The following is a 23713-nucleotide window of genomic DNA, read 5'->3' as shown; positions in this document are numbered from 1 at the left end:
TTAGAATGTCAAGAAAGTTGCAGTAGCCCCACGCTAATCATTGCATTTTATCTTTCCAAATGTCCTATTTTGCGGAGCTGATGGGCTTTGATGAGATCAAAGAGAGAAAGACAGGGACCGATGATCATCCGAATTCTATCTCAAGCTTTTATTCGCAAGGAGGTGGGGACAAACATGAAACGTTTTCAGTGCGGCAGACATATTGGTGGGATGAAAACTGTCCCGGTCCATAGTTGCAACCACAATATAAATTACCTTTTTGTACACTTCCCTGTGCAAGCGATTAAAACGTCAGCAACACGGTGAGATGCATTTGTCTGTAACCAAGTAATTTGCATTGTCTTGCCATAAGAAACTTGTTTTTAATGAAAGTTTGTTCTTTCCCATGAGAAATTACTCATTTCCTACTTTCACCAATATATTTAGCAGAGGTGGTATATAATAATTGCAAAACAAACATCTACTTCGAGACAAAGCTGCTGATAATGTTTCGCTATTTCAGGACAGTGAATGGCTGCAGGTAGTCCTCGACGTACGACCACAATTTGTGCTCACAAAATTTCTGTTGCTAAGCCAGACAGTTGTTAAGTGAGTGTTGCCCCGTTTAATGACCTTTCTTGCCACTGTTAAGTGAATCACTGCAGTTCTTAAGTTAGTCACATGCTGGTTAAGTGAATCTGGCTTCCTCCATTGGGCTTTGCGTGTCAGAAGGTCGCAAAAAGGAATCACATGAGCCTGGGACACCACAACCGTCATAAGTATGAGTCAGTTGCCAAGCGTCTGAATTTTGATCCCATGACCATGGGGATGCTGCAACGGTCGTTAGTGTGAAAAACGGTCCTAAGTCACTTTTTTCAGGGCCGTTGTAACTTTGAACAGTCACTAAATGGACTGTTGCAAATGGAGGACAACCTAAGAACTTAATTCCCCGCTGATCTCGGCTGCTGAAATATTTTAAAAAGCAGCTTTTAATCACCAAAAAGTTGACCAAATTGTGTAACTTATGCCAGAGTTTTACTTCTTTAAAACAGTAGAAAGCAAATATTTTGTCCATTACAAATATTAGGTAGTCCTTGACGTATGACCACAATTGAGCCCCCAGTGTATGTCGCTGAGTGAGACAATGGTTGAGTTTTGCCCCATTTTACAACCTTTCTTGCCACAATTGTGAAGTGAATCACGGCGGTTGTTAAGTAAGACGGCTGTTAAGTGAATCTGGCTTTCCTGTTGACTTGGCTTGTCAGACTTGGCTTGTCAGAAGGTCGCAAAACGGATTCGTGGTGGACGTGTAACAAAGCAAAGAAATATGGGAGTAGGATACATGCCTTAATACAGAAGATTCTCAAAGCGAATGTAAAGATAAAACCAGAAACTTCTCTTTTCTTTGCGTTTTAATGGAAAAAGACGTGGGGGAGGATGGAACTTTGATGTTATATTTGTTAACGGCAGCAAATTATGCATAAAAATGGAAGGACACTTTGATCCCCAAAATGGACAGATGGCTGCAGAAGCGGAAGGAGTTAGCAGAGATGGCTAAACTGACTGCTTTGATTAAAGACAAACTTTAAAGTAAAAGTAAATTTTGTTTCTACTTGGAAACCGTTTCTGGACTTTGTGCTCGAGGTGGGGGAAAAAAATGAAGCTGTGATTTTGGGTTTTACCAATGAGAGAGTTTGTTGTTATAGAAATGGCTCGTTTATAGCATTATATAAAAGTAAAAAGCTGAGCTTTGATGCTATTATCTTATTCTACTGTACCAAAGGGAGTTTGGGAAGTCAACGCCTTTTCTTTATTTTACCCCTTTTTTCCTGCAATTTTCTCTTCCCTTTTCCCTCCCCTATCTTTCCTACTATTTTCTTTTGTTATTTTTTTTTGTCTTATAGTATAATACATAAATAAAACTATATAAAAAAGGACCTCAGAACACAGCAACCATCATAAATATGAATTAGTTGACAGGCACCTGAATTTTAATCGTGTGTGTCCATGGGGATGGTGCAATGATTGTAAGTGTGAAAAATAGTCCTAAGTCATTTTTTTTCAGTGCTGTTGTAACTTCGGTCATTAAATGGACGGTTGTAAGTCGAGGGCGACTTGTAATAGCTTTCAACACAAAATGACTTTTGCAACAAAGAATTGGTTGAGATAACTTTGACATCTTGAAGGTATAATCTGTGCGATTAATTGCACAATAAAAATTGCCACGTTCCATTCTACTTTTGTATTTACCTTAATATAAGCCTTTGTTTTATACTAGTTAAGCAGGTGTGGCAGGAAACAGCCGGTAAAGAAAGAGGATTTTGTTGTTTGTCAAACTCTAAAGTAGGATTTCTACTCCTTAAATAGGTACAGCCTGAAAGTGACATTCAGAAACTTCACATTCTTGTTCTTTTATAATTTTTATAAAGGTTGTCTCCATGTACTTTTTCTGATATCTTTTTGGAGCCTCTGATACAGGCGTAAAATCAGACATTGGCTATTCTTTAGCAAACACCCATGGAAAAACTACAGATTGCAGGATTATCCTGTAATTTTTTTTTTATTTGTATTTTATTTATTTGTATCCTGGCCTTCTCTACAATGGCTCCCTCTCTTTGGAACATCACTCCTTCAGAAATCAGGTTGACCCCCTCCTTCCTTTTCTGAAAGGCCTTGAAGACATGATGCTGTTAGGGTTTGGGGACCCCAGGTTGATTCAGGGATGATCAAGGGCTTGGATTATTGTATTCGTCGCTGTCAAGGGGGTATGAGTTTCTTGTCGATTTTTAATGCTTTACGCCACCCCGATACACAATGTATGAGTTGGATAGCCAGAGAGCCAGTTTGGACTAGTGATTAAGACACCAGGTTAGAAAGCAAGAGACCATGAGTTGTAATTCCACCCTAGGCATGAAAGATGGCTGGGTGACTTTGGGTTAATCACCAGGAGACAATGACTTCTAGTCCCATCTTAAGCATGAAAGCCAGCTGGGTAACTTGGGGCCAATCATCAGGAGATGGTGAGTTCTAGTCCGCCTTAGCTATGAAAGTCAGCTGGGTAACTTGAGGCCAATCACCAGGAGATGATGAGTTCTAGTCTGCCTTAGCTATGAAAGCCAGCTGAGTAACTTGGGGCCAATCACCAGAAGGTGGGAATTCTAGTCCCCCTTAGGCATGAAAGGTAGCTGGGTGACTTTGGGCCAATCATCAGGAAATGGTGAGTTCTAGTCCTGCCTTAGACATGAAAACCAGCTGGATAACTTTGGCCTAATTACCCGGAGATGGTGAGTTTTAGTCCAGCCATAGCTATGAAAGCCAGCTGGGTTGATCTTGGGCCAGTCATTCTCTCTCAGCACCCCAACTCACCTCACAAGGATGTTGTTATGGGGAAAATAAGAGGAGGAAAGTGTGTTGGATATGTTTGCCACCGTGAGTTATTTGTGGAAACAATATCAATGAATGAACCAATAAAAAATGTAAAATGAATAAATAACTAAACACAGCCCCTTTTGTTTCCTCCTAGGGTCCGTTAACGTTCCAGGCCCATCCACAACATGGCAGAAGGCGGCTTTGACCCCTGTGAGTGTATTTGCGCACAAGAGCACGCCATGAGAAGGTTGATCAACCTGGTAAGGATAACCTGAGGGATGAGAGTCTTGTTCTGTGGAGTTGGCTGCTTTGAAGAGCCTTCAGATCCAATCTGCATGGATAAGGGCCTCCAACTCCTCTTGGATTTTCCATCCAATGCAGTCAAATGCAAATAAGCAATATGCTTGGACGACTCCTCCCACCTTCCTGCACGGATGGAGGAACGAAAGGATAGACGGACAAATAGACGTCTGCCTGCCTGCTCTAGTTCTGTATAGATACCTGTTTGTCCTATCTCCCATAGCTATCAAAGGAGGTTTTCAGCAACAGGTAGTCCCCAGCTTGTGACCAGAATTGAGTCCAATGTTTCTGTTGCTGAGTGAGACAGTTAAGCAATTTTTTTCAAAAAATATATATATATTTTTAAGCAAAACATAAAACATCCTTCATCCATTACAATTTCAAGCAGTGTGTCGATCATTTACGAATAAAAGTCTCTCACCGAATCGACATACTTCCTTCCGATCTTCTTCCATTCCGAAGCTGTCCCAACTTCAGCAGCTACAATGGCTGTAACCCCACCGCTGGAAAAAGGGTTTCTCCTGGATCAACCAGGGACTTTGCGATGTCCCTAGGATCGACAGGATGTGCCCTCCACTATCACAGTCTCAACGGGACTGTGAGGTCCAAAAAGGACCGTCCAGCGATGGGGATATCGGCGATGATCCTGGAGCCCCAGGATCTTTCGTCCGTGCCGTAGAGACGTCGGCTCCTCCCCGTGACAGTTAAGCGAATTTTGTCCCATTGTATGACGCCTCTTGCCACAGTTGTTAAGTGAACCCCTGCAGTGGTTAAGCCAATCTGGCTTTCCTATTGATTTTACTTGTTGGACGGTGGCAAAAAGGGGATCACATGAACCCGAGATGCTGTGACCGTCATAAATATGGGACAGTTCCCAGGGGAGTCTGAATTTTGATCGTGTGACCCTGGGGATGCTGCAGTGGTCGTAAGTGTGGAAAAAACGGTCATGTTATCGCAGCCCCAGCACATGACTCGTCAGGGTTCCGCTCCGTTGCGCCCACCACCGGTCAACTGAGTTGAGCTGCTGCCACCGCCAGGGAATGCTGGAGCCTTGGCTGCCGAGCAGCTGATTGGCGGTTGGATCGGCCTCCCCTATCACCGCCACCACTGTTTGCTGCCGTCGCCGATTGCCATTGCCACCGCCGTCAATCAGCGATGGCGATTGGCGGTGGCGGCAATCCCCACCATCTTGAACAGCTGATCGGCGGTATTCCGGGAGGCAGATCCAACCACCGATCAGCTGCTCGGCAGCAAATGCTCCAGCGTTCCCCAGCCACCACTGCACCAACTCCCCTCCGCCCCCCCGCCGCAATTTTCGCTCTATAAGAAGCACAGACATTTCCACCCACTTTTTTGGGGGGGGACGTGCATATTATAGTGTGAAAAATACAGTATTTGTCTTGAGGGTGACTGAGTCTGTAAGGAGAAGCCAATGAGTTCAAATCCTGCTTATCCAATGAAGCTGTGCCGGCGTGCATACGCCTGCCACTCACACGCCCCCCCCCCTCCACCCAGGGCCACCAAAGTGGAAATGTTGGGGACCATTTATAAGATTGGTGTTTTAAATATCATATCTGCAATGCTCTCTACATGGGGCTCCCCCTGGGGTGCACCCGGAGGCTCCAGCTGGTCCAGAATGCGGCCGCGCGGGGGATTATGGGAGCGACGGGGTGCTCCCATGTGACACCCCTCCTGCGTGAGCTGCACTGGCTTCCGGTGGTCTTCCAGGTGTGCTTCAAGGTGTTGGTGACCACCTTTAAAGCGCTCCATGGCTTAGGGCCGGGGTATTTACGAGACCGCCTTCTGCCACCAATAGCCTCCCACTGGCCAGTACGCTCGCACAGAGTGGGCCTCCTTAGGGTGCCATCCGCCAGACAGTGTCGGCTGGCGACCCCCAGGGGGAGAGCCTTCTCTGTGGCGGTGCCCACCCTCTGGAACAACCTCCCCCCAGAGATACGTACAATAACAGACCTCCAGATTTTTCGTCGGGCCCTGAAAACTTATTTATTTCAACTAGCTGGGCTGGCTTGATCCCACAGTTTTGAGTTAAATTTTAATTGATTTTAAATTGGGTTGTTTTAAATTACGGCCAAAAAAAAATTTAATCATTTTAAACTGCTTTTAAATTTTGTATGTTCTGTTTTTATTTCGGCTGTTCACTGCCCTGAGTCCTATTGGAGAAGGGCGGTATATAAATGGAAACAAATAAATAAATAAATAAAATATCGATATACCGCTTAGCTGGGAGGCTGCATTATAGAAAAGAATTCTATTTTAATCTCCAGAAAGGCAGCACAACGTATGACACCCTCTGACCCACTGAGATTAGGAGAGTTAATTTCAGTTGATGCACTTCTGGAAGGTAGAGGGGTGCACTGGGAACTACCAAGCCACTACCCCTACCTCCTAAAATAGGAAACGGGTACGAAGCGATTTTTTAGGCAGGGTGCAGGGGCAGACACAAGTCCTCCAGCCTTTTACAGCTGAGCCGTTCGGCTACAATGGTTTTACTAGTTCCTGTAATTTTATATGAGACTTTTGAAAAGAGAAATGAAGCAGTGAGATTTTTCACGTCAGCTGTAGTAGTTACGCTTTGGGGATTATGGGGACTTCTCCTTTTCTTGTTTAAACTGTCTCATTCCTACACCTGGAACAATTGCCCGTAAACATCTTCAACCATTTCCAGGAGGCCTGGTATCATAACAGGTTTTGGGTTTTTTTTTTTTTTGTTTTTTTTTTTGTGGCTCAGATGTGATTTAAAGAAAACGCAGGGGCTGCAATCTATTTGGTGTTTGCAAAAGTGAGGAATGCATTGTTCTTTGGGGGTAACTTCAGGGGTGAAATGCTCCCGGTTCGGACCGGATCGCCCGATCCGGTAGCGATGGAGGCAGGTGGTTCGGAGAACCGGTAGCAAAAATCCCTGGTCCCCCCCCCCGCCCCCATTGCCCAGCTGAGCCACGCGATCATCAGAGGCTTTTTTTTACTTTTTAAAAGCATTTTTTCTACAACCTCTTTGGCCGAAAAAATGCTTTTAAAAGTAAAAAAAAAAAGAAAGCCTCTGATGATCGTGCGGCTCAGCTGGGATCATCAGAGGCTTTTAAAAGCATTTTTTCTACAATCTCTTCGGCTGAAGAGGTTATAGAAAAAAATGTTTTTAAAAGGGAAAAAAGCCTGTGCCGATCAGGCAAGTCAGCTGGGATCGTCAGAGGCTTTTAAAAGCATTTTTTTACAACCCCTTCAAACGAAGAGGTAGAAAAAAAATGGTTTTAAAAGTAAAAAAAAAAAAAAAAGTTGGCCATGTCCACTCAGTCATATTACAATCCCCCCCCAAGCCACGCCTACAGAACCGGTAGTAATAAATTTTATATTTCACCACTGGGTGGTGGTATATTTGTGGAGGGTCCTTCTCAATTTTCATGCCCTCTTTCCACATGCAGAAAAACAAACAAACACCCCAGAAGATAGAAACAGGCTTCCGTAAATCACACAAAATAAAAAGAAAAAAAAAATTGTCTTTCGATCGTATTAGCATTTCTGAGATAGCAAAATAAAAGTTCACACAACGGAAATTGGGGCGACTGTAGGGATTACATGTTCCGAGAGCTGCTGTGGCCAACGAGAGTCCTTATGATTTAATCTTTCAACCACCACTGATGATGTTACCCATTCAGGGAATGAAACGTCTTGCAAGAAAACAACCAAGCTCAGTGAGCACCAAGGATTCCTCCTTTCAACCCTGAGCTACAAATATTCTCCTTCATTGGTATTTATTCTTTCCCCCCCTAGCAATTCTCCTGTCTTGTCTTTTTATCATTATGCTAATCCACAATTAACTCAAGTGACATCGATAGAATGAAAAAAAACCCTGTATTTTTCTATGAAAATTGCTGGGAGGCTCACATTGATGTGTTTTTCCAATACAACATTGGCAGTCTCTTGAGTAACTGTTACTGTACTTTACTATACAGCTAGTCCTCGACTTAACAGCCACGATTGAGCCCAAACTTTCTGCTATTAAATGAGACATTTGTTAAGGGCCCTTTGCCCCATTTTGCGACCTTCCTTGTCGCCTTTGTTAAGTGGATCATTGCAGCGGTTACATTAGTAATACGGTTGTTAAATGAATCTGGCTTCCCCATGGAGGTCGCAAAAGGGAGATCATGTCAGTGGTGAAATGTAAAATTTGTTACTACCGGTTCTGTGGGCGTGACTTGGTGGTGGTGGTGGTAATATGACTGAGTGGGCATGGCCAACTTTTTTTTTTTTTAACTTTTAAAACCATTTTTTCGGCTGAAGAGGTTGTAAAAAAAATGCTTTTAAAGCCTCTGACGATCCCAGCTGACTTGCCTGATTGGCAGAGGCTTTCTTTTTTTTTTTTAAAGCCTCTGACGATCCCAGCTGAGCCGCGCGATCATCAGAGGCTTCTTTTTTTTACCTTTAAAAGCATTTTTTCGGCCAAAGAGGTTGTAGAAAAAATGCTTTTAAAAACTAAAAAAAAAAAAAAGCCTCTGATGATTGTGCGGCTCAGCTGGGCAATGGGGTGGGGGGGGGGCAGGGATTTTTGCTACCGGTTCTCCGAACCGCCCGCCTCCATCGCTACCGGATCAGGTGATCCAGTCCAAACCGGGAGCATTTCACCTCTGGATCATGTGATCCCGGGACAACAGCAAGTGTCATAAATATGAACCCGTTGCCAAGCGTCCGAATTTTGATCACGTGACCATGGGGTTGCTGCAGAGGTCGTAAGTGTGAAAAATGGTCATAAGTGTTTTATTTTTACAGTGCTGTAACTAAATGTTGTAAATTGAGGATTACCTGTATTTGTCTTCTTGAGGATAACCGAGTCCAGAAGAGGGAGCTCATGAGCTCAAATCCTACTTATCCATGTGTTATTTCAACTTTGCAACCTATTTTTTTTAAAGCCTTGCTCCTTACCTTAATGATGGGGTGACATGGTGGCCTAAAGGCGGAGCTCTCTCCTCACAATCATGAGGCCGTGAGTTCGATCCTAGGTAGCGGCAGACATTTCTCTCTCTGGATACAAAAGAGTTGATCATCTGCTGCGAACGCCACCAGTAAATGCTCCGCTCCTATCAGTCCCTATCCCGAAGCAACGGGGCCCACCATCTCCGATCTGAATATAGTCACAAGGGCGTGTCTCGCTCTGATTTCATTTCAGCTTGCTAAATCCCAAGAGCACCATTGGGATTCTGCGTGACATCGGTATCAAGAATCGGAATGTAATAAACGCAAGGAGCTCTCTAGATAGAGTTTGCTAATGCAGCCATATGGCTTTCCATCAGCTTAAATTTATGTTAATATTGCCCTCTTTTGTTTAAAAACAAAGCACACACACATACCGCAAGGTACAAGTCTGTTTATGGACTCATTAGAAGCAATAAAAGGTCCTAGGGACATCATAAACACATCCATACAGGGTTTTCTTGTTTTCTTTTAACAACAGAGAATTCGTTTGTGTGCTCTCTATTATTATTATTATTATTTTTTGAAAGGCTCTCTTTGCTTAGCAGAATATTTTTCTTTTTAACCGCAGGATAGCTACCCTCGCTCTCCCATCTGTCTCACATACACTGCACATGTGTAAAGCACTTTGGGGTGCTTTAGGAATGGACTGGGCGAGGAATAGGCAACCTTAAACACTCAAAAGAGCCACAAATGTCCTAACCGGAAGCTCCCCGTTCAATTCTGGAGCCGACCAGAAGTCCGGTTCCCCCACCATAGAGTCTCCTCGTAGCGCAGCATCCTTTTTCTTCTGGCGACCGGAAGTCCAGTTCCCCTACCATAGAGTCTTCTCCTAGCACGGCATCCTTTTTCCTCTACCTGTCCTAACCGAAAGCCCTATCAATTGTGGAGCCGACCGGCGATAGGGAGCCGCAGCAGAGGGATGAAAGAGCCACATGCGGCTCCAGAGCCACGGGTTGCCGACTCCTGGATTGGGCGATAAAAAAATTAAAACAAGCACGGACTGATTGGTGTGTTTGTGTGTCTGTAACTTACGTGTCCTGTTGCTGTTGCAGAATCCCCTCTTGCCCCCAAAAAGGGTTAGGGTTTGTTTACTACCTTTTTTAAAAAATAAAAATAAAAATGTGATAAGCTGTTAGTGCAAGACGGAAGAATGGAGGAGAGGTGCTTTCCGTTGCTTTGCAAAAGCAGTGCAATATCTGATTCAATTTAAAACTCAGGCTTTGCATATCTCATCATGATTCAGGAACCAGATACTGTAAAATGGATATCTATTACAGCTGCATTCAGTTTACTTAGAGAGGGTTTGGACCACAGAGATACAATTATTGTGGGTTTTTTTAACTTCGGAGGGCTACTGAGTGTTGTATGGACACAACATTCATAGCAAAAAAATTTTCTGGAAGTTAGAATTTTTGTAAAGGCAAACGAGGTGTGTTAAGGCGAGTCTTCATTGTGTAAGCAGTCTTAGACTTACGATTGCAGTTGAGCCCAAAATTTCTATCGATAAGCGAGACAATTGTTAAAAGTGAGTTTTGACCCATTTTACGACCTTTCTTGCCACGGTTGTTAAGCGAATCACTGCGGTTGTTAAGTCAGTAACACAGTTGTAAAATGAGTCCGACCTCCCATTGTCTTTGCTTGTCAGACGGTCGCAAAAGGCGATCACGGGACCCTGCAACCGTCATAAGTAAAAGTCAGTTGCCAAGCAGTCCAGTTTTGATCATGTGATGTGATGCTGCAATGGTCCTAAGTGTGGAAAAATGATCATAATTTACTTTTTTCCCTTTTGGTCACTAAACAAATGGTTGTAAGTTGAGGACCAGCTATATGGCTGAAAACTGAATAAAGCAGTGCCAGGACACAAGAAATGGTTATTCTATGTGTAGCTCCTATTTTGCCCTAGGACGGAATCAGTGTGAAGAGTTTTAAGAAATACATATAATGATATTATTATCAGTCTTCCTAAAGTTTCCAATTATAGTAGCAATAAACTTGCATAGTTACAGAGGGCAATTTATGTCGGCTTTCAGCTTTATTGGCCAATGTCAGATTTTGTTGTGGTCCGCCAGCAGCCTGCGGAGCTGGCAGCGGAGTTGGACAGTGAGGAGGCTGGGGAGGAACATGGGCCTGTCCTGGGAGTCTGGGGAAGTCCAGGAAAAGGGCTCTGCATCGGAGGCAGAGATGGGGCCAGGGCCATCTGGGAGTGATGCGCGGACTCTGAAGCCTCCAGAGTCGGACAGCAGAGAGCCAGAGGAACAGGAGGAGCCTGTTCCTAGTACGCACATGCGCAGAGCTGCCAGAAGGCACAAACAGTTAAAACTAAAGGGACCACTCTGGAGTAAGGCCTGGGGATGATTGGCTCCTCCCATAAGTCTTAAAAAGAGGAGCAAAGGCACATGGGCCCTTTGCAGGAAAGCAACATTGTTAATTCTGTTCCCAGTCGGCATCTTTTTTTGATTCTAGACTCCGTGTGGCTTTGCCAAGTAGGCCATTGGCAGAGTGTCAAGGGAGATAAAGGTTGGTGATTATCCCGAAGGACTTTTTGCAGCTAATTGGGACTCAGCTGTGAATGAACGTAATTCACAGCTGTTGCAATAAAAGAGGTTTTGGGGACTACTCGTGTGTTTTAATGACTCAGGAAGCCTAGGTCACAAAAGATTTCTCTGAAAGTTGTCCCTGGCTCTGCTATGAATTGTGAGAAATTCTGATGAATATCTACATTCCTGTGAGCGGCCATAGTTCGTAGGAGCTTATGGAATCAGATGCACCAGCAGTGTTTTACAGACTTATCACGATGGACAGCAGAAATGGTTTTCTTATCAATGACATTTCATTCTCTGGTGTATTTTTAATATTTGGGAATTGTCCAACAAGCTGGTGAAATGTAATTAAACTTGTATTATTGTCTTAATTTCAGTTACGGCAATCTCAGTCCTACTGCACGGATACAGAATGTCTTCAGGAATGTAAGTAATTGGAAGGCAAGAATAGTTACTGTGAATAGGTGGTTACAATACGAAACATGGCAATTGAGGAACAAATACATTACACAAGCCAGTGTAGATAAGCCAAAACGAGTTAAATCTTTTATCTGCACATGCTGCCTTTTATCTTGCCTCTGTTCCGATTAAGACAGGCATTCTCTTGTTATGATTAATCGAACTGGGGAAAAAAATTAATATGTTAACATTAAGCAAAGATTTGAAACTGGATTTGTTTCTTGCTTGGTTCCAAGATAACACAACCTTTACCAGTTGCTATTATAAACCATAATAATCAATTATGATTATTGTGTTAATAAATTATGGCCCAAATTGTCTCCTTGTTGTTTGCCTCTGACTCATCCTTCTGTAATTCCTTTGCTCCCTAATGGATAGGTTTGAAAATCATCCTAGTCTGCCACAGAAGTTAACACAGGCAGATCAGTCTATCTGTCTATCTCTCTGTCTCTCTCTCATTCTCTGTCTCTTTATCTCTCTCTGTCTTATTCTCTCTCTCATTCTCTCTTTTATTTTCTCTCTCTCATTCTCTCTCTCTCTCATACTCTCTCTCTCTCTCCCATATGTTAGCAACTCCTGAATTATTCATGTTCCAACCTTCTCCCACCCCAAATAAAATTGGAAAAAATCTTATCATACCAAGAAGTATAAAGAATGCGAGAAGACATTCCAGAGTAGGACTGGTACTACTACTACTACTACTACTACTACTACTACTACTACTACTACTACTAATAATAATAATAATAATAATAATAATAATAATAATTTTATTTCTATACCGCCCTTCTCCCGAAGGACTCAGGGCTGTGTACAGCCTATTAAAAACACAAAAATATACAGACATCAATTAAAAAATAATTAAAATTATTAAATAATTTCGGCCCAAATTAAAACCCAAAAATTTAAAACACCCAATTTAAAATCATTTACATTGATAGCCCGGCCTGACGGAACAGCAGGGTCTTGAGGGCACAGCGAAATACACGGAGGTCGGAGATCTTGCGCAATTCCGGGGGCAGTTCATTCCACAGGGCAGGAGCTCCCATAGAGAAGGCCCTCCCCCTTGGCCGATGGCACCCTGAGGAGATCCTCTCTGTGGGAGCAGACTGGCAGAAGTCGGTCTCAAAGGTACCCGGGTCCTAAGCCATGGAGCGCTTTAAAGGTGGTGACCAACACCTTGAATCGCACCCGGAAGACCACTGGGAGCCAGTGCAGCATCGCGCAGGAGGGGTGTCACGTGGGCACAACGAGTCGCACCCATAACCCATAATAAAATAGATTTATCAGATGCATGTGATCCCACATTTAGGCCTTTAAATAAAATTTGATAGTCGGGAAAGTTACTCCCAGAAACCTGATTTTTTTTAGTTCCATAATCTAATGCGCTCTCCTCCTATAAGTTCAGGCACATCACAAATATGAACAATGTGCTACAGACATACGAACGGTAATGATAATTATTCCTTATTTTGTTGACGCATACATGCCTTCCTATTTCTGCATCAGATGTTTAGCATATTTAAGAGCTGGGAGGAAAAGACCCTGCTATTCAAATACTGTTATTTCCTGCTATGACTTTCTTTTTTTTCCCTCCCCCGTGAAGCATGCCACTAACTAATACCTTTGCTCGGTAAAGCTGAATGCCTCATTCATACTTTTGACAAATGGCCTTTTCATTAAGAGAGCTGTCATGCAGGATATGCCTGCTTTGGGATATGCAAGTAGCTATGAGGTCTGCGGTTGACTTTTTGCATTCAGAAGGAAGCCTTGAATGCTTAAAACTTTGGCGCCCCGTTTTTTTTAAAATATGTATATATGTCATTTCTGGTATTCAGTTTTGTTTGTTTTTGCTGCACTGCTTATCCAAAGGTTGGTGTTGATTACTAAGGAGGCAGTTTTCAGAGCCCATTTCTGTGGCTAATAACCGACAAAGCAGTCTTATCATTTTGTATTACTATCTATATTTTGTTTAATAATATAACTGTATCAGCACATTAAAGTAGGGCTAACATTTGTGGAGTGTGGAAGAGACCGGATAATGTGTGCATTATCCGGTCTCTTTTCAAAGCACATTGATAAATCCTCACTTCAGTTATAAATTAGTATTTGTTTTAATGCTATATATGGCAGTCTCTTCCAACAGTAATTTTTAACACCATCAATCTAATTAAATTAAAGGGTTTTTCTTTAGGGAGGTAGCATAGTTGCAGTTTTAATCAATTTAATAGATTACTTTAGTTGATCAGCTATTAGGAAGATTTGAGAATAAGTTGGCTTGTTTTTAAGCCGTTTATGATACTTACAGTAAGATACATAATTAAAAAAACACTATAACTTTAAATAATTTCTTTTATTTGGGCATCACGTCCTATTAAGCATCTCATCCACAGGACAAAAATACAATTTGAGGCCGCTGATTTGAGATGCCGTGAATGGTTGGCCATGATGCTGGAATTAAGAAAAAGTCGTCTTGTTTGCACATCAATCTAAGAAGTTTTATTGACTAGCTAGCTAGCTCAGCTTTCTGATCGCTTCCAGATGCATTGGGATCGCAGCTGTCATTTACAACCATAGTTCGCGAAGATGGAACTAGCTACCTCAGTGTTTCTCAACCTTGGAAGCTTGAAGATGGGTGGACTTCAACTCCCAGAATCCCCCAGCCAGCGCTGCTGAAGTCCACCCATCTTCAAGCTTCCAAGGTTGAGAAACACTGAGGTAGCAGAAGGAAAGCATGGAAGGAAGAGAAAACAGGGCCCTGCAAAATTTGCCAGATGGGATTGAAGGTTCTTCAAGATTGACAGATATTCAGTTGCAAGTCAACAGAGGGGAAGTGGGAAAGCAGCCTGCTGCTTGTGGTTCACACCCAAATAGTGATTAATCTCAGTCTGAGTTTGGATTGTGACTAAGATTCATGTGATCTTAATCCTGGCAGTAAACCTATAAAAATTATCAAGAGACGGGTTGGGGGTTTTAATCTGTTCCTTTCGGCATGAAGAATGAAGTCAGAGTTACTTCAAGGAAAGGATCCAGCAATAAAATAAAATAAAAATCAAGAATTGAAAAAAAAAACTACGTAGGATATCATGTCAGATATTGTATTTATCGTGTCGGGTGTTATATTTATGTATTTATGTTACACTCCGGTCATATCCCTCAGGAATATCCACAGTTAAAGTATACTTTTTGATGTGCAAAGGACCTATAGAATTTTTGATAGTTGAACAAAAAAGATTTATGGGGAGCTGGCAAGATTCCCTTCTGCTCTCAGGATTATGTGAGATTAAAGACAAAAACACGTTGTGATGTACTTCTTTCAGTTGTTCTTTTAATAGGAGAATAAATAATAGCAGAGAAAGACAGAGAAGTCATGAATTAATGACAGACGGAAGTCTCAAAATGGTTATGTCAGTCCCCTTTCAATTCTTCAGAGCAGCGTTTTTCAATCTTGGCAAGTTTGAGATGGGTGGACTTCAACGCCCAAAATTTCCCAGCCAGGAGACTGTTATTAAGGCCAGCTGGAATGTTGGACGTAATGTCTGTCCTGACATTAAACGCATTGCTAAGGTTACACTCCAAATTTGTGCATTTGTGTGTGTGTGTGTCATTCTTTGTTGTTGGCTGTCAGAGAAACCAAACACTGCCTTTTGCAACTTCGTTGTTTCTTAGCATGAAAAATTAAATCTAGCTCAGCAATATATTTTTTTTTTTTACTTCTGGTGAAATCTTTAGCACATTTACTCTGAAGTAAATTCCTTTTTGTTTTGGAGCTGATTAAGTGCACATATCAAACAGCAGTCGAGGAAATGTTTCCTCTCTCCCAGGATTTATTGTCAGTTATGCTGGTTGGATCCTCAGACTTTTGTCCTAGGGCAGGGGTCTCCAAACCTTGACCACTTTAAGACTTGTGGACTTCAACTCCCAGAATCCCTCAGCCAGCATGCCTCCTTCGCCTTCACATCAGATCCAGAATGCGCTTTTCTGTTGACTTGTGGCTGATAACAGTTGGGACTATTCCATGGTTATGCCTGTCAAGCACAGAATCCTGATTATTAGGCAGTTGTTGTTAGTTGCAAAGTCATGTCCAACCCATCGCGACTCCATGGACCACGTTCCTCCAGGCCTTCCTGTCCTCTACTATTCTCTTGAGTCCATTTGAGCTCATGCCGACTGCTTCAGTGACTCCATCCAGCCACCTCGTTCTCTGGCGTCCCCTTCTTCTTTTGCCCTCCATCGTTCCCAGCATTAGGCTCTTCTCCAGGGAGTCCTTCCTTCTCATCAGGTGGCCAAAGTATTTGAGTTTCATCTTCAGGATCTGGCCTTCTAAAGAACAGTCAGGGTTGATCTCCTCTAGGACTGACCGGTTGGATGGCCTTGCAGTCCAAGGGACTCGCAGGAGTCTTCTCCAGCACCAGAGTTCAAAGGCCTCCATTTTTTGACACTCAGCCTTCCTTATGGTCCAACTTTCACAGCCAGACATTGCAACTGGGAAAACCATAGTCTTGACTATACGCACTTTTGTTGGCAGGGTGATGTCTCTGCTTTTTAGTATGCTGTCTAGATTTGCCATAGTTTTCCTCCCCAGGAGCCAGCGTCTTTTAATTTCTTGGCTGCAGTCCCCATCTGCGGTGATCTTGGAGCCCAGGAAAACAAAATCTGTCACTACCTCCATTTCTTCCCCATCGATTTGCCAGGAATTGAGAGGGCCGGATGCCATGATCTTAGGCAGTAGGGGCATGAATTCTTTTAGGACGAGGAGTTAAGTTATCCAGTTGCCGATGGTTCAATTCCCGTCCACCTGTCAACACCGCAAGAAGTCTAGGCAAGAACCTGGCACCATATCAAATACTCTTGTCGGATTCACAATTCTGCTCTATCCCAAACTAAGTTTCCCGGCTGATTACCGGTAATTTGGTTGACGGGTCTGAAGTTAATTCTGCCCTCTCTTTCCTTTGTGTTGTCCTTCTCTTTTTAGTGCCGGGACCAAATCCATCCGCTGAGAACGACATCAGTGTCACCATGATTATGGTGGGTTGGCTGGTTGTAGCACTGGTCTTGTTCTTGATGAGACCCATCAGCTTACGGAGATCGATTACTTCTGAAAAGCCGTCAAGCCCGCATAACGTGAGTCTGTTTCTTGGTGCATTTATTTTCTTTGGTTGGGTAATAACGTGGATGCTTCATCACAGGTGGTTTTTAAGAAGAGACTGGACAGTCCCTTGTCTGAAATAATATAGGTCAGTGATGGCTAACCTTTTTGCCATCGCGTCCCAAAAGCGGGGGGAACAGGGGGGGGCGCACGCACGCATGCCCACACCCATAATTGAATGCGCCCCGAACCCCTAGGGTCCCCCGCTTTTGGCACGCGATGGTACGGTGGCCCCTGTAAGCCTGTGTTTTGCCCTCCCCAGGCTCCAGAGGCTTTTTTGGAGTCTGGGGAGGGCGAAAACAGCCTTCCCCACCCATGCAGAGGCCTTCCGGAAGCCGGAAATAGCCCGTTTGTTGACTTCCGGTGGGCCCGGAAGGCCTGAAAATCAGCTGGCGGAGCTGAGCTCGCGTGCCCACTGATACGGCTCCGCGTGCCACCGGTTTGCCATCACGGGTATAAGTTCTTCTGCCTGAGCAGGGGGCTGGACTAGAAGACCTCCAAGGTCCCTTCCAGCTCTATTCTATTCTTCTAAATTCTGAATAACAGAACGAGAAGGAAATGTACAATACAAGGGGGGGGGGGGAAACTATATAATCCGCTTGTCCTGAGTCAGCCTGTACTAACTACACTGGTTCAATACAGGTAGTCCTCGATTTACAACAGTTCATTTAGTGACCGTTCAGAGTTACAACGGCACTGGAAAAAAAAGGGACTTAAGACCATTTTTCACACTTAACGACCTTTGCAGCATCCCCATGAACGTGTGATCAAAAATTCAGAGGCTCGGCAACGGGTTCATACTTACGACCATTGCAGCGTCCCGGGGCCACATCATCCCCTTTTGCGACCTTCCGGCAAGCACGGGGAAGCCAGAGTCACTTAACAACCAGGCCACTGACTTACCAGCTGCAGTGATTCACTTAACAACGGTGGCAAGAAATGTCGTAAAATGGGGCAAAACTCACTTGAACAAATGTCTCACTCAGCAACAGAAATTTTGGCCTCAATTGTTGTGAAGTCGAGGGCTACCTGTAAGACTTCTTTTCCAGGATGTCGTAATAATTGCATTGCTGTTTAGTAAAACCATTCAAGTTAAAATCGTATCTGTCTTAGAGAATTTTGTCACCAGGGCTTGGGAAGAGCCCAGGAATTTTAAGAAAGGGTGTGAATAATCCTTTCAGCCTATCGGTGATAACATGGTTAACATAACGGATTAGGCTAAGATTCTAAATAATTGCATTCCATTCATTCTCTTGAAAGCTCCTTGCTTGCTACTTGGATTTCCCAGGAGGTTTTTTTTTCCCCCTAATCTAAACAGCTCTTCATTTTCCCTTCCTCATTTACCTTTTAATACTTCCTTCTCTTGGACCAGGGGTCAGCAACCTGCAGCTCTGGAGCCGCATGTGGCTCTTTCACCCCTCTGCTGCGGCTCCTTGTCTCTCAAAATATGCGTCACAACTGGCAATGTGTGACACCCACCGACACGCAATTTATTGAGCTTTTCAACCTCGGGTAGGCCAACCATGGATAAATCCAAGAAAAGAAAAGTTTCAGAAGAAAACAGAACATTTAATTCAACTACATATGCTAGTTTTGCGGCCGCTCAAGAAATAGTCAAGGTTTTGTGGCTCCCGGTGTTTTCTTTTCTGTGGGAAACGGGTCCAAATGGCTCTTTGAGCGTTTAAGGTTGCAGACCCGTCTTGGACTGTATTCTTTGCTTCTTTTGCTCCGTCTTCACACGCCACACAATCTGTCTCCTCTCCTTTTGGCAGCAGTCATTCTACACACATCGCACAACCACTTCTTGCTTCATCATTTTAGCAAGCACTTCCCATCAGTGTAAAGTCCACATACTTCTTTGGCACTACTATAAGATTCTTTCCCTTTTGTTCCAGGTAAGCCTCCATCTCCCCGTTTTGTTTTGTTGACTTTCTGGTCCCGAGGTATTCAGCCTTCAAGACTTGCGGACTTCAACTCCCAGAATTCCCCAGGCAGCATGGATTGGCTGGGGAATTCTGTGGATTGATGTTCACAGATCTTAAAAAGTTGCCACATCCCTTTTCTAATCACTCACTGGGAAATAATTATTTTTTTCATACAGTAATTTTTTTTTTCTTCTCTCTATTTTCACTTGTTCCTTCTATCCTGCTCTTTCTTGTGCATTTATTCCAAAGATCATCCATTGCTTGTTTTACGTTCACAATTTCTCATCATCACCTAGTTCTCTGCTTTTAGATTGATATTCTTCCCTTTGCCACTCATATGTCTGAATAGACCTATTCTTAAACCATGCATTCAAGACCAAGTTCTAATCCCGCCGTAGCCTGCTGGGTGACTCAATTGTGTTGTAAATTGAAGATTACCTATAATTTCTTTTATTCCCCCAAATAAAAATTTGTAAAGAGGTATGAGGATCTTTAAGTAGACAACCCCTTCTTTTTCGCAACATTCAAGAAACTTCTAATTCAAGATATTTTCAACACACAGGGACAAGAACCACCAGCTCCAGCTGTGGACTGAAGTTTCCTGGAAAAACTCAACAAGTTTAATCTTCAGTGACCAAAAGAAAAGATCACAGCATTCCTTATCATTGTACAGTAGGGTCCTGTTCTGTACATAGAATATCCATTTTCTTTTTCTATTTCTTAAATGACATTTAAATGGATTAACGTGGTGGGAAGTAACAGCATTTCATTGATGAGCGTTGAATTTATGTCCACTGCAATATTTAAATTTTTTTTTTTTTAAATCTCTCTATTGATAATCAGTTGATCTTGTTCAGACTAGTAGGTTTTCTCTTCCTATCTATTTAGAGATTAAAAATTACAGTAAATTCCTCTGTGATCTTTCTACACCCCTTTTGTGGGAGAAATCCGCAAAAATTTCCAGTGTGGCCGTTTTCAGAAAGTTCATATACCACAGCCTTCTCTAATTAGTGCCTTTCGCATATGCTGAATATTATGTCGCGTTCCTAGCTGGCAGAGTCAACAATTCTAGATGACATCAGATTACGAAAGCTGATGTAAACTAGTTATAGTTTTATCAATGAAACATTTTATTTGGGGGGAGGGAGAAGAGAGAGAGGAAGGAAGGAAGGAAGGAAGGAAGGAAGGAAGGAAGGAAGGAAGGAAGGAAGGAAGGAAGGAAGGAAGGAAAGGAAGGAAGGGGAAGGGAGGGAGTGGAAAGAAGGAAGATAAGTTAACAAATAAAGCCTGAATAATTAAAATTTACATTGAAAATTAGTCCCACTCTTATACAACAATTTTCCTGCAGACTTGGGTTTGTGATTTCTATTTAGAAGAAACCTCAAGTCAAAAGAAAGAACCACAGCATAATGCGTGGCCTCCTTCACTGCAATTGTTTAAAAGCTTCTACGGTCAAAAGTAACTTCTGGATTGCATTAGATTAACACATTTTTTAACATGTTATTCAAATGTTGATGGAACATTGACACAACCAAACACTTTGCATCATGTGGCCACAGCACAGAATTTGCCAAAACTGCAAATTTTGAGCGGTCTGCCTGTTAGAAATAAGAAGCAAAATTGGCATGTTAAACTTCTCTGAAGCTCGACCTGTCGATGCTACCCCTTTCCTAAAAATGATCAAAACCAGGGAAGTCCAACCTTGGCAATTTTAAAACGTGTGACCTTCGACTCTCAGAATTCTGGGAGTTGACGTCTACAGGTAGTTGAAGTCCACCGAGATAACTTCATGTCTTCTAGTTATAAAAAAAAGGACAACCCACTCTTGCAGCATGGTAAATTACGGCGTTAAAATAGCTACTACTACAACCTTAAGATCAGTTTTTAAAAACAAACATTGAATTATTCCATTCCGGGAAAGTTCACTTGAAATTAAATTACGACATTCCTGGAATGTGTGTGGGTTAAGATTTACTTGTGCAAGCGACATTTTGGTGCTTTTCTAATATTTTCCACATCTATGAATGAGTGTTAACCTAGGTTTGCAGAGAAATTTCATACTGAAAAACTCCGTTCTTTTTATGAATGGAAATCAACAAGAATGTCTGCCAATTGCCAACAGTTCGCCCATTAAAAAAAAAAGGTTTGCTTGAGCAATTGCCATTTTTTAAATTAAATGTTCTACGTATGTTACCAATCATTTCAGCTACGTAGGAGTCCCCAAAATACAGGGAGCAAACATTTAACCCCCATTTGTGAGCGTACTTGTGATTTTGGGAAGAGAATGTATAGAGTTTGTTTTTCTGGGTTTTTTTGCAAACACCTTCTACAAATCGAAGGTTATTTCCCACAATTAAAGTTTATCACCTGCATCATGAAGCAACAGAAGGGACATAAATAACAGTCTGGGAATACAGAATCACCTACAGATTCGGAGTTTTCTGGGTGCTGAGCCATTTAAAATGCTTCATGCTTGGTTGTTCAAGCTAACCAGGATGCCAGCCGGTTACAAAATCCCCTCTCTCCACAGAGTTCAAAAATCACAGTTCTATCTGTAGCCTTAACTTGGTTCAAACTGTAACTCTGTTCACTACAGAACGTGCGAGCTGTAACGTGGCTTGAAGGCTGACACCGTTGTTTAGCTTCTTCAGACTGGCCCTTTGGTGAGATAATGTGCCCAACAGCCAAGGAACACAATTTCCTTGCGGAAATTTACGTTTTTGTACATTAAGGTAGCCTTCCTGCTGCATTTTTTAAAATCCTTGACTTACTATCAAGGACAGAGCAAGGTGAATACGCTTCCAAAGTTATACAAAAGTTCTGCATTTTAAAAAGTTTCAAGACCGTCATGCAGCCAAATCCTGAGTTTAGTCTGTGGATCTGCTCAGCGAGAGCAACATGCTAAGTAAGTATGCCTAATATTGCATCTTTAATGCCACGAGGAATCCTGGCGGTTTTTCTTGGCCGTTTTCAAAAACACACCCAAGAGTTTTCTCCAACCTGCCAACTTCATTTTAAGAAGCCTACGGTGCTTTTTTAAAAATGTATTTATTAGGCCTTAAAATTTAAAAACAAAAACAAGAAGAGTCATCCACATGCTCATTAGAGAAGATCATTTCAATCTCTCTTGTTGGATCCAAATAGTTTAGGAGGGTGGACTGGAAATCCGAGCATCCTATCGTCTCATTCATCCTTAGCCCCAGAAATTCACTCATGACTTTGGACTCAACTTATTCCAGCAAGGTGTGACTGTGAAATAAACTGGAAGAGATAGACCTCTTTACATTACCTTTAATCGTTAGAGGAGAGCCACAAATACCAGTCTTAACAAATATAATAAGGTCGTTGGACATCACTTTAACATTCCACTTCATTCCATCACCCCCTGGCAAAAAATATTGTAGGGAAACTTGGTGAAGGCAGTGAGTTATTGAGAGACCTGTTGCTTGCAAACTGGAAGGTGTAAGTAACAGACAGGTAGAATTTGCTATCCGAGTTACTTTTGACCCTCCCCGAGTCTGAAATCCAATTCTTATTGGATTTGAAGGAAGGGAAATGTATTTCAACCAATCCTGTAAATAAACCTAATTCGTTAATCTGCTACAAGGATTAAGGACATATGCTTTAAAGGTTTCTCAGTTTTTACACATCTTGGCAAGCTTGGGTAAACAGATCCATCCATCGATAATTGCAATTGGTCAATTTATTTCAAGGAAGAAATCTACTGTTTGTGTTTAATACCAACGTGGGAACAACTTAGTCTATCTGTCCCAACATTTGTTCATAAAATGCTGTTTTTAGATTTCAGAAATCCATTCTTTTGCCAGGGAACAGCATTAAAGAATTCTTGGGGAATTGCTTTTAAGAATTATAGCACTGTGCTTGGGGCATTTCATGATTCCTCCTAAGATAGCATTTGAGAACCTTTCTATATTTCATTTTTAACAAATGATGTCTGTTTTGCTTTTCAAGCAAGTTTGTTCATCTTTACCAACCGTGTGAAATGCACTTTTCTAAGATTGGCTCTAAAAATTTGAAGCAGTTATGAGTCTTGGGGATGAATGGCAATGGTTTAGTTTTATTTTTTTTTCTCAAGAATAATTTGTTGATATAAACATTTGGACAGAGAGAAACTGAAGAAGCAAAATGTGAATTGATGTACAGCTTGTTCATTAGCAACTATTGGCCAGTTAGATGCCCCCATCCCAGTTCTCCTTCTAAAATTGGGAGAAATTGAAACAAAACTCTCCGTAGGAAATTCCAGTGCCATTTTATGAAACCAGACCATGAAACAGAGCCGCAAAATAATCTGTTACAGATAACAATAACCTTTGTGTTAAAGGTTTACTACAGGACAAGCCAAATTTACCGCCCATACATTGGTTTTATTGATATCTTTTATTTTTTTCTACTTTTAAGTGAATAAGCTAGACATAATGTGGAAGATTATGATGCCTTGTTTTCAAGACATTAAAAAGCTGGTTTATGGGATGACGGTAGGATTAGCAGAATTGAGAAACCACTCTTACCAACAAGCTCTTCAGGGAGGGGAGGGCATGTGGAGAGATTTTAATTGTGAAAATATCGTGCAGAAAAAGTTTAGAAATTCTTTTTCTGACATTGCAGCTTTCATATAACCTCTGACACCAATTAAACAGGGAAAAAAAAACTGGGAGATCCTAAACATAGTTTTTTCTACTGAGTGAATTTCTACAGCATTTAATGTTTAAAGTTTAGGTGTCGGAATTGACTTTTCACATTCACATATAATCCGCAACAGCTCTTTCTGCCTTAGTTTAGAATAATTCTCGCGGACAAAATGGTTGAGAATACTGTGATGTGTTTCAGTGATTTAAGTTGTCTGAATTATGCCAAACACAAAAGATCTGTGCCATGTTATAATCCTTTACTACAAGATTTGCTGTGAAATAAAGGGCTTATTCTATGCACTTTTTTAAAAAAAAAATATCTCGACAAATAGAACCACTAATAAACTTCTCAAAGTA

The 23713-nt window shown here is 42.1% G+C and overlaps 1 protein-coding gene across 5 annotated transcripts in view; it reads left to right on the top strand.

Moving 5' to 3' along the window:
* Positions 1 to 23713, top strand: part of SMIM14 (small integral membrane protein 14) — a 39652-nt gene extending 15939 nt beyond the window's left edge. For all 5 annotated transcript variants that reach the window (XM_034424814.3, XM_034424815.3, XM_087875435.1 and 2 more), the window contains 4 exons: positions 3503 to 3608; positions 11552 to 11600; positions 16609 to 16757; positions 19270 to 23713. In XM_034424814.3, the coding sequence (XP_034280705.2) occupies positions 3534 to 3608; positions 11552 to 11600; positions 16609 to 16757; positions 19270 to 19302 (306 nt within the window). In that variant the 5' untranslated portion in view covers positions 3503 to 3533 and the 3' untranslated portion in view covers positions 19303 to 23713. The remainder of the gene's footprint in view (positions 1 to 3502; positions 3609 to 11551; positions 11601 to 16608; positions 16758 to 19269) is intronic.

The sequence above is a fragment of the Pantherophis guttatus genome, chromosome 8 (genome assembly GCF_059756535.1).
Source record: "Pantherophis guttatus breed Tessera chromosome 8, ASM5975653v1, whole genome shotgun sequence".
NCBI classification, from domain to species: Eukaryota; Metazoa; Chordata; class Lepidosauria; order Squamata; family Colubridae; genus Pantherophis; species Pantherophis guttatus.
This window is presented reverse-complemented; position numbering and strand designations above follow the sequence as displayed.